The 12,101-nt window shown below is 39.7% G+C and overlaps 1 protein-coding gene across 7 annotated transcripts in view; it reads right to left on the reverse strand.

Moving 5' to 3' along the window:
- The window catches only part of LOC126278569 (probable E3 ubiquitin-protein ligase HERC4), a 187,323-nt gene that overhangs the window by 98,495 nt on the left and 76,727 nt on the right, over positions 1 to 12,101 (reverse strand). For all 7 annotated transcript variants that reach the window (XM_049978801.1, XM_049978777.1, XM_049978827.1 and 4 more), the window contains exon 12: positions 3,477 to 3,666. In XM_049978801.1, the coding sequence (XP_049834758.1) occupies positions 3,477 to 3,666 (190 nt within the window). The remainder of the gene's footprint in view (positions 1 to 3,476; positions 3,667 to 12,101) is intronic.

A 12,101-nucleotide genomic window follows, 5' to 3' on the forward strand; every position in this document is an offset into this window, starting at 1 on the left:
AGTCACACAGGGCACTCTAGCAATGCAATGTTTAGAATGGCTGTCACAACCACCTCAGCTATCTGGACAAACTTTCCATCAGACTCAAATTTCCAACTTCCCACTTGCCACACCACAACGAGCTCCACGCATTAACCCCCTACCCACAGATTTCTGATCCCCGTATGAGTTCAGATGTTGATTGTGCATCCGTACTGAAACTACTTCATCAAACTGCTGTTGTGGTCATAGAATTACAGATATGAGCAGTGTCTCTTCTGTCGGGATGTCCGACATAATAGGCAACACATGGATATATATACACGTTTCTGTAAGAGCATGATGGCTCATTGATGATTGTTTCTGTGTAGGTGCACTAATATCATCCGAACTCCTATGGAAATCAATAATTTGTGAATAGGGTTTTAATGCACTGCTGCATGTAGGAAGCTGAGAATTTGGGTCTAATAGAAAGCATGTCCGAATGGCCAAGCTGGTTAAAGGCAATAATTCGAGAGAAGAGGAGAGAAGTGATGGTGGCAGTCATGTGGTTAGAATCCAAGTTCCATAATCACTGGATTCCTAGACTGAGTCACACTTACGTTGTTTTTCTTTAATTTAGATTTTTTCAGCACTAGCCATATTATTTAATACATATTGCATCTGAAAGGTAATTTGACAAAAAGACACGAGTATTTTCATGAACGTTTATTGAATTTTGAATATTCTTTGGTAGTTTGATAATTTTTATTGCCACAACAAATATGATATTTATAATTACTGGCAAGTAAATGACCAACTGCATAAAGTTTTCCTGAAAATGTATGTATGTCATGACTTCTGAAAGCCGTTATACCTGCAATCAGGTCAGGTACTGAGAACTGTTTTGCACCTGTATGCTTCGATCTGCAGAGATTGGTTGCAAGAACAGGCTTGGAAAGCCCAAGTCAAACATCGATAAATAAAGGTGCAAATAATTTTATTGAACAATTCAAACAGTTACAATAAACCAGAATATGAAGGTAACATATGATTAATCATCGGATGTGCTTTTGACATTACAAGTTGCAGGACGACATTTTTCATACAGACATGGAACACACAAAGTGGCATCTACCATATTGAACAAATGTAATTTTTCTGCATACACAAGGGATCTTCAGAGTTTCTCAGGAGAAACAAAGCTCACTGACATTTTGAAAAATTTCTCTTTCTTCTGACAATTTGGATGTACACCATGCGTAGCATGGCATTTTGGTAAATACTGGTGCTTATAATTGGCGACATATGATTGAATGTATTTTAAAAGCATCTTCTTGAGAAGGAAGTCTGAAGGTGTTTGATAAAGCTTTTAAATTGCTTATTGAAGTAAAAGTCACAAATTATTTGTTGTAAAAATTAAAATTAGTAAATAGCCATTTAACACTGGACATTCAGTTCAACCAAATACAAGTCTCATCATCGATCACTGCCATCTCATGCTCAGGGTTGCAACACAACCGTTCATCACTAAAGCATAAAATTTCTCTTGAAATTTTCTCGAAGTTATCGAGGTAGCATACCTTTCTAGTTGCACGTTATGTTGTCCTAATGGACAACTGAAAGTGTATGAAGTTTGAAGTAAGTCCATGATCTGAATGTGACGGCCTCGCCTTCTCAGTGACTTTAATGCAGTTTCCCTTAACGAACAGATATTGAAGATACAAAGTTGCTTACACATCACTTATCCTATTTTAGACCACTCTCCTTTCTTTATAAGTGAACAAATTGTACACTGATTGTGATTGCTTGTTAGTTCAATGGCTGGTACGTTATTAACTCGGAGTTTTAAACGTCATTTAAAACTACACCGAGTACGAGTTTTACCAATACCTCTTTTTAATGCACTATTCTCTATCCCCTTTCATGTAATAGCACCAAAAGAGCCTTTTCTATTTCATGACACAAAACACAGCCAAGATTATTTCCAGATAAAATGAGGATGTTTGATGACATCATTAATCACTGTATGTCAAAGGTATGTGTGGATGTTGCAATATGTCTGAAGAATAAAATAATTTCTCCTAGTTCCATAGAGATTTCTAATACCATGCAGATAGACCTGAAAATTTGTGCTTGTGAATTTTTAATAGCTACGACAAGGTCTATAAAGTTTGAAGTGAAAAACATGGGGTGCATGCAGTAGATAATAGCAAGGAGTGTAGATAGTAGATATTGTTGGAAAAAATCACACAACAGTTCATATAATTTGCTGTGCAATAAAATTGTTAGTAACACATGTGAACTATTCAAGCATCAGATATCTGCTGCATGCGAGCCACACGTTTATCACTTTAAATTTTAAAAGTACTGTCATAGCTATTAAAAATGTACAAGCAAAATTTTCAAGACTATCTGTGTGGAGTTAGGAATCTCCATGGGACTATGAGAAATTATTTTATACTTTTTACTCCATTTTAAAAATGTGTTAAAGTAAAAGTTATTTATTTCAATTATTTATCTACGTGGTTGCTCCAATTGTTAGGAAGAATTCAGTAAATTTACTAGCCAATATTTTGAGTCTAGCACCACCTGTCTTGGAGCTATAGTCAATCATGGACTGTAACACCATTTACCTTACCAAGTTCACTTAGTTCATGCCTTGTAATAGCCCGTATTTTTGACTTTGTTCTGAAATTCTGAATTTTTGCACACAGTACACGAGTCTTGAGAAAATGGTGAGAACTTTACAACAGTGACTGTAGTGCCACTTTAGTCCTTAATTAGAGCTAACCATCTACATTAAAAAGGCTCTCTCTTCTTGGCAAAAGATATTTTGATCCAAGACACAGTCAGCCTCTATCTTGGCTTTGACTGCAATTGTCACAGGCCTGTTTCAAGGGACAGGTTCTTCATATTTTAAGAATACTTTTAAGGCATCATTAAACTTCACAATTACTGTTTCTTCTTGGTAAACATCTTCTCATTGTTTGTCCCTTAAATTCGCACAAAATAGTGAACTGAGTCAGAATCTATGATTCTGTGGAACTATACTTCTTCCTTTTTAGCTAAACCTGATTTATGAAGCTTTTCTATTGCTGACACTACTGTGGTCAGGCAAATCATTAAGCATAGGGTTCATGTCTATTTCATGTAAGACAGCTGGATAACTGTTACATAATATAATTATATTTTTGTTGGTAATTTACCATGGAGAACAAACCAAAGCTGAACATTAGTAATTGTACATTATCTAAATCTTGTAGTCAGAGAGGAAGTCAATACCAAAAAACCTTTATATACCATCACTTCCCAGTTATTTCCTTCCATTCTATGGTTCTGTTTTGTTCAACAAAGTTCTACTACTTCTTTATTGTTGTCATTTCTTTAGATAGCCTGACTTCTGTAAAGTATTAAATTGAGATTCAAATACAAAAATCTTCATTAGAAGATGAAAATAACAAAAACAAATGTTTGAGAAACCGAAGGAAACAACAAAAAATGTAGGTTTAACTTACCAACAATTTTCCCTGCTTCTGTTTTTAATTTTAACAGTGCCTGCCCAAATGGACTATGTAATCGTTGACAATTTTTTGGATTATCAAATTCGTGGTAAAAAGGCAACACCAAATACAGTCTTAAGGTTTCAACATCAGGTGGAGAGCTTGACAAGGATGGAAGTAAATGTTCACTAATGGAGCTGAGTATCTGTAACACATGAACAAGAAGTAACAATTAACACTCACTGTTGAATCACTAGAGACTAAGTTGACAGCATGATAAGGTAAAAAATTGGGCAACAAACCATACTGAATCAAGAAAAAGAAACTTGGAAAGAGAAAGGATTCAATAAAAAAAGCTTTTATGGTTATAAATGAAGCGTGTAGTAGAGAGAAGAAATAACTGAGCTGTATGAAAGGAAATAGAAAAAGAATCCTCATGTTAATGTGACCAGATAGTAAGCAGTGGGTTCATTTTAACAGCCACTACACTTTCAGTTTCAATATTTCCTCCCAGTTAACTTACGTAATTTTAACAAAAGGAATTTTCTGTAAATACAAATCTTTGCTAGTTCATAATCCCAAATAACAAAGTAATGTTAACAAAACAATACCTGGGCAACGCAAGACTGTTGAGCACAGAGGAAGTTATGGATTCAAACTAGGCTGCTTGTATCACATAAATCCAGAAAACAAGCACATGAGAAATTGAAAATTTATCTTTGTAAAAATTGCTAAGGCTTTTGTGACAACTTGACAAATCGACAAATGTCTATTGGATTCAGTCTTAGGTTCTTCCGTCAATGTTTGATGATTTTTCTGACGTTTTACCAGCACAAATGACTGACGTTCAAGCTGTCCCCTCCATGCCAATGACTTGTTAATGCCGCTATGGTTCTCCTCTTGCTATCTGCAAAGGTTGTTTGTTGCGGCACGGAAATGCAGGACTGTGCTTAAGGCTTTCCTCTTTCTGGTTGGAGACATTGTCATCTTTGTGTATTTCAGTGGCTTCTCTGAATGAGCAGGCATGTTAGCTCTTCTCCACAGTGAGAACTTCCATGTTGACGAATTTTATTATGTGGTCAATCCCACAACGTTTGAGCACCATCACAGCTGATTTCTCATATGTCCCAATGTACAACACTGTTCATTATCCATGAACCAGGTGTTGTTGCAGAGTCCTGTAATTCCCACACAGACTTTTACTCTGGTACAGGATATGGAGCATATTCTCAGCGTTGCAAGTGAGTCCCTTTTGTCATTTTTCTAATCTGATATTCCCTTTACTCTTCTTGGTTGGTTTGCAAATAGTCTTTCTACAACTACATCTACATTAATACTCTGCAAGCCACCCAACGGTGTGTGGCAGAGGGCACTTTATGTGCCACTGCCATTACCTCTCTTTCCTGTTCCAGTCGTGTATGGCTTGTGGGAAGAACGACTGCTGGAAAGCCTCCGTGTGCGCTCGAATCTCTCTCTAATTTTACATTCATGATCTCCTTGGGACGTATAAGTAGGTGGAAACAATATATTCAATACCTCATCCAGAAACGCACCCTCTCGAAACCTGGACAGGAAGCTACATAGCGATGCACAGCACCTCTCTTGCAGAGTCTGCCACTTGAGTTTGCTAAACATCTGCGTAATGCTATCACGCTTACCAAATAACCCTGAGACGAAACACGCCACTCTTCTTTGGATCTTCTCTATCTCCTCTGTAAACCCAACATGGTACGGATCCCACACTGATAAGCAGTACTCAAGTGTAGGTTGAATGAGTGTTTTGTAAGCCGCCACCTTTGTTGATGGTCTACATTTTCTAAGGACTCTCCCAATGAATCTCAACCTGGCACCCACCTTACCAACAATTAATTTTATATGATCATTCCACTTCAAATCGTTCCGTACGCATACTCCCAAATATTTTACAGACGTAACTGCTACCAGTGTTTGTTCCACTATCATATCATCATATAGTAAAGGATCCTTCTTTCTATGTATTCGCAATACATTACATTTGTCTATGTTCAGGGTCCTTTGCCACTCCCTGCACCAAGTACCTATCCGCTGCAGATCTTCCTACATTTCGCTGCAATTTTCTAATGCTACAACTTCTCTGTATACTACAGCATCATCCACAAAAAGCCGCATGGACCTTCTGACGCTATCTACTAGGACATTTACACATATCTTGAAAAGCAATGGTCCCACAACACTCCCCTGTGGCACGCCAAAGGTTAATTTAACGTATGAAGACGTCTTTCCATTGAGAACAAAATGCTGTGTTCTGTTTGCTAAAAACTCTTCAATCCAGCCACGCAGCTGGTCTGAAATTTCGTAGGCTCTTACTTTGTTGATCAGCCGACAGCGTGGAACTGTATCGAATGCCTTTCGGAAGTCAAGGAAAATCGCATCTACCTGGGAACCTATATCTAATATTTCCTGGGTCTCGTGTACAAATAAAGCGAGTTGGGTCTCACACGATCGCTGTTTCCAGAATCCATGTTGATTCCCACAGAGTAGATTCTGGGTTTCCAGAAATGACATGCTACTCGAACAAAAAACATGTTCTACACTTCTCCAACAGATTGATGTCAGAGATATAGGCCTATAGTTTTGCGCATCTGCTCGATGACCCTTCTTCAAAACTGGAACTACCTGTGCTCTTTTCCAATCATTTGGAACCTTCCGCTACTCCGGAGACTTGCGCTACACGGCTGTTATAAGCGGGGCAAGTTCTTTCGCGTACTCTGTGTAGAATCAAATTGGTACCCCATCAGGTCCAGTGGACTTTCCTCTGTTGAGTGACTTCCGCTGCTTTTCTATTCCTTGGGCACTTATTTCGATGTCAGCAATTTTTTCGTTTGTGCGTGGATTTAGGAGAAGGAACTGCAGTGCGGTCTTCCTCTGTGAAACAGCTTTGGAAGAAGTTGTTTAGTATTTCAGCTTTGCGCGTGTTATCCTCTGTTTCAATGCCATTATCATCCGAGAGTGTCTGGATATGCTGTTTCGATCCACTTACTGATTAAATGTAAGACCAGAACTTCCTAGGATTTTCTGTCAAGTCGGTAAATAAAATTTTACTTTCGAATTCACTGAACGCTTCACATACAGCCCTCCTTACACTAACTTTGACATCGTTTAGCTTCTGTTTGTCTGAGAGGTTTTGGCTGTGTTTAAATTTGCAGTGAAGCTCTCTTTGCTTTCGCAGTAGTTTCCTAACCTTGTGGTTGAACCACGGTGGGTTTTTTCCCACCCCTCACAGTTTTACTTGGCTCGTACCTGTCTAAAATGCATTTTACGATTGCCTTGAACTTTTTCCATAAACACTCAACATTGTCAGTGTTGGAACAGAAATTTTCATTTTGATCTGTTAGGTAGTCTGAAATCTGCCTCCTATTACTCTTGCTAAACAGATAAACCTTCCTCCCTTTTTTATATTCCTATTTACTTCCATATTCAGGGATGCTGCAATGGCCTTATGATCACTGATTCCCTGTTCTGCACTTACAGAGTCAAAAAGTTCGGGTCTGTTTGTTATCAGTAGGTCCAAGGTGTTATCTCCAGGAGTCGGTTCTTTATTTAATTGCTCGAGGTAATCTTCGGATAGTGTACTCAGTATAATGTCACTCAATACTCTGTCCCTACAACCCATCCTAAACATGTGTGTCCCTGTCTATATCTGGTAAATTGAAATCTCCACCTGAGACTGTAACATGCTAAGGAAATTTATGTGAAATGTATTCAAGATTTCCTCTCAGTTGTTCTGCCACTAATGCTGCTGAGTCGGAAGGTCAGTAAAAGGAGCCAATTATTAACCTAGCTTGGTTCTTGAGTGTAATCTCCACCCATAATAATTCACAGGAACTATTCACTTCTATTTCACTACAGGATAAACTACTACTAACAGTGACAAACACGCCACCACCAGTTGCATGCAATCTATCCTTTCTAAACACCGTCTGTGCCTTTGTAGAAATTTCGTCAGAATCTATCTCTGGCTTTAGCCAGCTTTCAGTACCTATAACAATTTCAGCTTCAGTGCTTTCTAACAGTGCTTGAAGTTCCGGTACTTTACCAACGCAGCTTCGACAGTTTACAATTACAATATCGATTGCTGCTTGGTCCCCGCATGTCCTGACTTTGCCCCACATCCTTTGAGCCTGTTGCCCTTTCTGTACTTGCCCAAGGTCATATAACCTGAAAAACCGCCCAGTGCACACCACACAACCCCTGCTATCCGTGTAGCCGCCTGCTGTGTGTAGTGGACTCCTGACCTATCCAACAGAACCCGAAACCCCACCACCCTATGGTGCAAGTCGAGGAATCTGCAGCCCATATGGACAAAGAACTGTCTCAGCCTCTGATTCAGTCCCTTCACTCGACTCTGTACCAAAGGTCTGCAGTCAGTCCTGTCGACAATGCTGTAGATAGTGAGCTCTGCTTTCATTCCACTAGCGAGACTGGCAGTCTTCACCAAATCAGATAGCCGCCTGAAGCCAGAGAGGATTTCCTCTGGATCCATAGTGACACACATCATTGGTGCCGACATGAGCGACCACCTGCAGATGGGTGCACCCTGTACCCATTATGGCATCCAGAAGGACCCTTTCCACATCTGCAATGACTCCCCCAGTATGCACACGAGGTGCACATTGGTTTTCTTCCCCTCCCTTGCAGCAATATCCCTAAGGGACCCCATTACGCACCCAACGTTGGAGCTCCCAACTACCAGTAAGCCCACCCTCTGCGACTGCCTGGATCTTGCAGACTGAGGGGCAACCTATAGAACAGAACAAGCAGCAATGTCCAGCCAAAGATTAGTATCAACCGGAGACAGGGCCTGAAACCAGTTAGTCAGACAAACTGGAAAGGCCTTCCGTTCAGCCCTCCGGAATGTCTTTCGCCCCCTGCCACACCTCAAGACGACCTCCCACTCTACCATGAGAGAGGGGTCAGCCTCAATGTGGGCAGTATCCCGGGCAGCCACAACCATAGTCTTATCGGGTGATGCGTCGTATGAGCTGGGCGTCCCCAACAAACCCCCATCCAGACCCCCACAGTGATGCCCATTGGCAACAGCCTCAAGTTGTGTGACCAAAGCCAACACTGCCTGAAGCTGGGAGCGAAGGGATGCCAACTCAGCCCGCATCCGAACACAGCAGTCGCTGTCCCTATCCGTGTTAAATACTGTTGTGCAAAGAACGTCTGAACTAATCTACGGAGAGCAGAAACAATTTGACACAAAATTTAAATGGTTATTAAAATACAAGAATGCCTAGTAAATGCAGTAATGCTGCTACTTGCACACTGCTGATACACTGCTCGGTGGCAGAAGGCCATATTTGCACAATATAGGACTGATTCTATCTATCACCTTGGAATATATGGCAGAAAGGCATATCTGCCATTTCTTCTTCTGATGTGTCACTTCACCAAGTGTTATATTTCTTGACACTTTGTAACTGGTTGAGTAAACACTGCTTATCAGAATGCTTATCATGCATTGCCTCTTGTGTCCGTGGTGCTGTGGCTTACATGTTTGTCTTGTCAGTGATACAAATGTACTAATCATTCCTCTTTTCTGGATCTGGTGAGGATTCAACAGTTTGTGCAGATATCAGTCCATGTGTGAGTACTTTACACACTGTGTCCCAGGTTCTGACAATTCCTCATAACCAGCACTTCTAAAATGAGTAACTGTTGGTCCTCTTCTACCTCCACAGTCAATTTTATGATGGTGTAGAGACTGTTCAGACATCTTGAAAAGTCACCAATCTGTTTCTCACCATGACTCCACAACACAAAACTCTGTCAACATATCAGTACCCCATCTTAGATTTACAATATGTCAAGTATAATGCCAGTGTTTTGAAATGCTCCAGGAGGAAATTCGTCACCAATGGACCAAGCAGACTATCCATGGCAGTGCTGTCCAGCTGTTCATAAAAATCACCTTTCCACATGATGTGGCTTGTGGTACAATAGGCATAAAAGCGCTTGCAGATATCATGTGGGAAAATGAAACGGATATGCTCCTGAGCATCTCTATGTGGGCAAGATGAATTTTCCTTCTTCTTAAAGACAGGCTTGTCACATATCCTGTCACCAAGCATTTTAGAGCTACTACATGTCACAGATGATGGGCTGTACAATTGCCTTCTTCACTTAATGATACTTGGCAGGTGTGTAGAGGGAGCAAGAAAAGTGCAAGAAGTATGTTTTTTTTTCTTTTCTTTGCATGTGCAAAAGTCTACTTTTAAGGAGAAAAATGCACCCCGAAAGGTAATATGTTCACAATGATCATACATAAAACATACTAACATTTATTTTTCCCCCACTGTTGGGCACAGCTTCACAAAGGCATTCACCGCTTTTCCCTTTCTCGCAAGTATTTTGTCATCTAGAGAGATGATCTGACACTAGCAAGCCAAGGTAGCAGAATTTGTTGACTACATTCAACAAGAAGCCATCCAATCTTATGGCAGACATACCTGTGTACCATTGAGCCATAATAACAGTCTTCTTTAAATTCACAGACATAGGGAGGGGCTTAGACACAGAAGCAAATTTATCCATAAGCCTTTGAAGGTAGCTTTGAGTAAGAGCTACGAAGGCTGCTTCAACAATGAATACAAGGCTGCTTACAAATAATTCCTCACTATAGTGCCTAGCTCTGAGTAGTAAGAAAGTTGTTTGCAATCAACTGTGATTGTAGCTGGATGCCTAGTTCTGTTTCACAGAAAGCAACATTGAGAAGTAATGAGAAGGCTGTACCATAGAGGGGGAGGGGCAGTACACAACCTTGACAAAATCCTCTTTGCATAACAAATGAATCTAATGTGACTCCTCCAAATATCACAGCACCCTCCATACCACTGTGAAAATTTATATCGCCAGAAGTTTTGGAGGGCACCCTATCATTAGTAGTAAAATATACAGCTCCTACCTGCTGACTGTGCCAAAAGCCTTATTTTAGTAGATGAAAGCAATGAATAATGGGGGCGGTTTACTGCTTGTAGCATTTTCCTTAATTGAAACCCACACTGAGACTCAGGGTACAAACACTTGGCAAGCTCTTCCTGACTGTCTAACACCACATGGATACACTCTTTTTCCAGTGATATTCAGCGTTGAAATTCTGAAGCAGAAATTGCGATCACTGCGGTCATCTGTACCTTTGTACAGAGTGTATGTTGGGACAGTACACTCAGTCCAACATTTCAATAAAAGGTTATGAAGAACTGGGAGCAGCAGTGTCAATTTGACAAATTATGTGAATGTTGTCTTACAGGACATTTCCTGCATTTAAACAGTTCTCTGCAGCTGCTGCTTAGTAGGAATGGCCTCCACTTCATGGTAAGTTGTCAATCGAGTAATTTCACCTATTGCTTTTGGGCTGATGTGGGCCAGATGTTAGCATGGGCTGGAGTATGTTCCACCGATTTTTATAGTTATCAGTTACAATTCTGATGACTACTCCAGCCACCTCTTTAAGTGGTGGCTGTCTTCGTAGGGGTGCGTTCAGGGCCCTTTTGATACCTGAAAACACTCCATCAATGTTCCCAACACTAACACACCACTGTATACTTGCACAAAGTTTCTGCCAGTATGTGTTAATGCAGTCATGGATGATGCACTGAACAATTGCCTTCTTCACTTACAAGGGAACATTCCCAAGTGTAAATAAACGATCTTAGTGATACTTGGCAGGTGTGAAGAGGGAGCAAAAAAATGCAGTAAGTACTTCTTTTGGTTCGTGTGCAAGTCTACTTTTAAGGAGAAAAACACACCTCGAAAGGTAATTTGGCATATTACATTTAGAGGGAGTATCTCCATAATGATCATTCATAAAAAATGTTTTTCACTCCACATTTGATGTGTAATTAACATTCTTGGAAACTGTATAGTCAACTTTCGTATTAATCTAAAAATTTTCAGAACACCCACCATCATTAATGAATTTTGAAAAATGAAAACCTTTGTTATAAGATTAATTAAAGAAGCTTTCAAGCCCCATACATCCACGTGCAATATACCTGATTTCTGAAGTAATATTTTTGGAAACTAAGCTGTATGCAAAGTGCTATTGGAGTAGTTTCAAATAACTAATTAAAATATCTAACCATTCATTATTAATCTAATTATTCATTTTACTTATGATTGGTTTTATGTTTTAAATTTTAATTACAGTTTACAATTTTACTGTTTTTTTAGTTTACCATGTCATATATGCGTATTTTGTTAGATTAAAATAAAAGGTAACACATTATTATCGTACAAAAACATTACAATAATGACATTCTGTAATAAAAAGCTTAAAACATAACTTTTTTACAACATGCACACAAAATGAATGAAATTTCTTCATATACACTACTGGCCATTAAAATTGCTACACCAAGAAGAAATGCAGATGATAAACAGGTATTCATTGGACAAATATATTATACTAAAACTGACATGTGATTACATTTTCACGCAATTTGGGTGCATAGATCCTGAGGAATCAGTATCCAGAACAACCACCTCTGGCCGTAATAACGGCCCTGATACGCCTGGGCATTGAGTCAAACAGAGCTTTGACGGAGTGTACAGGTCAGCTGCCCATGCAGCTTCAACATGATACCACACTTCATCAAG

The sequence above is a fragment of the Schistocerca gregaria genome, chromosome 1 (genome assembly GCF_023897955.1).
Source record: "Schistocerca gregaria isolate iqSchGreg1 chromosome 1, iqSchGreg1.2, whole genome shotgun sequence".
In the NCBI taxonomy this organism is placed as follows: domain Eukaryota; kingdom Metazoa; phylum Arthropoda; class Insecta; order Orthoptera; family Acrididae; genus Schistocerca; species Schistocerca gregaria.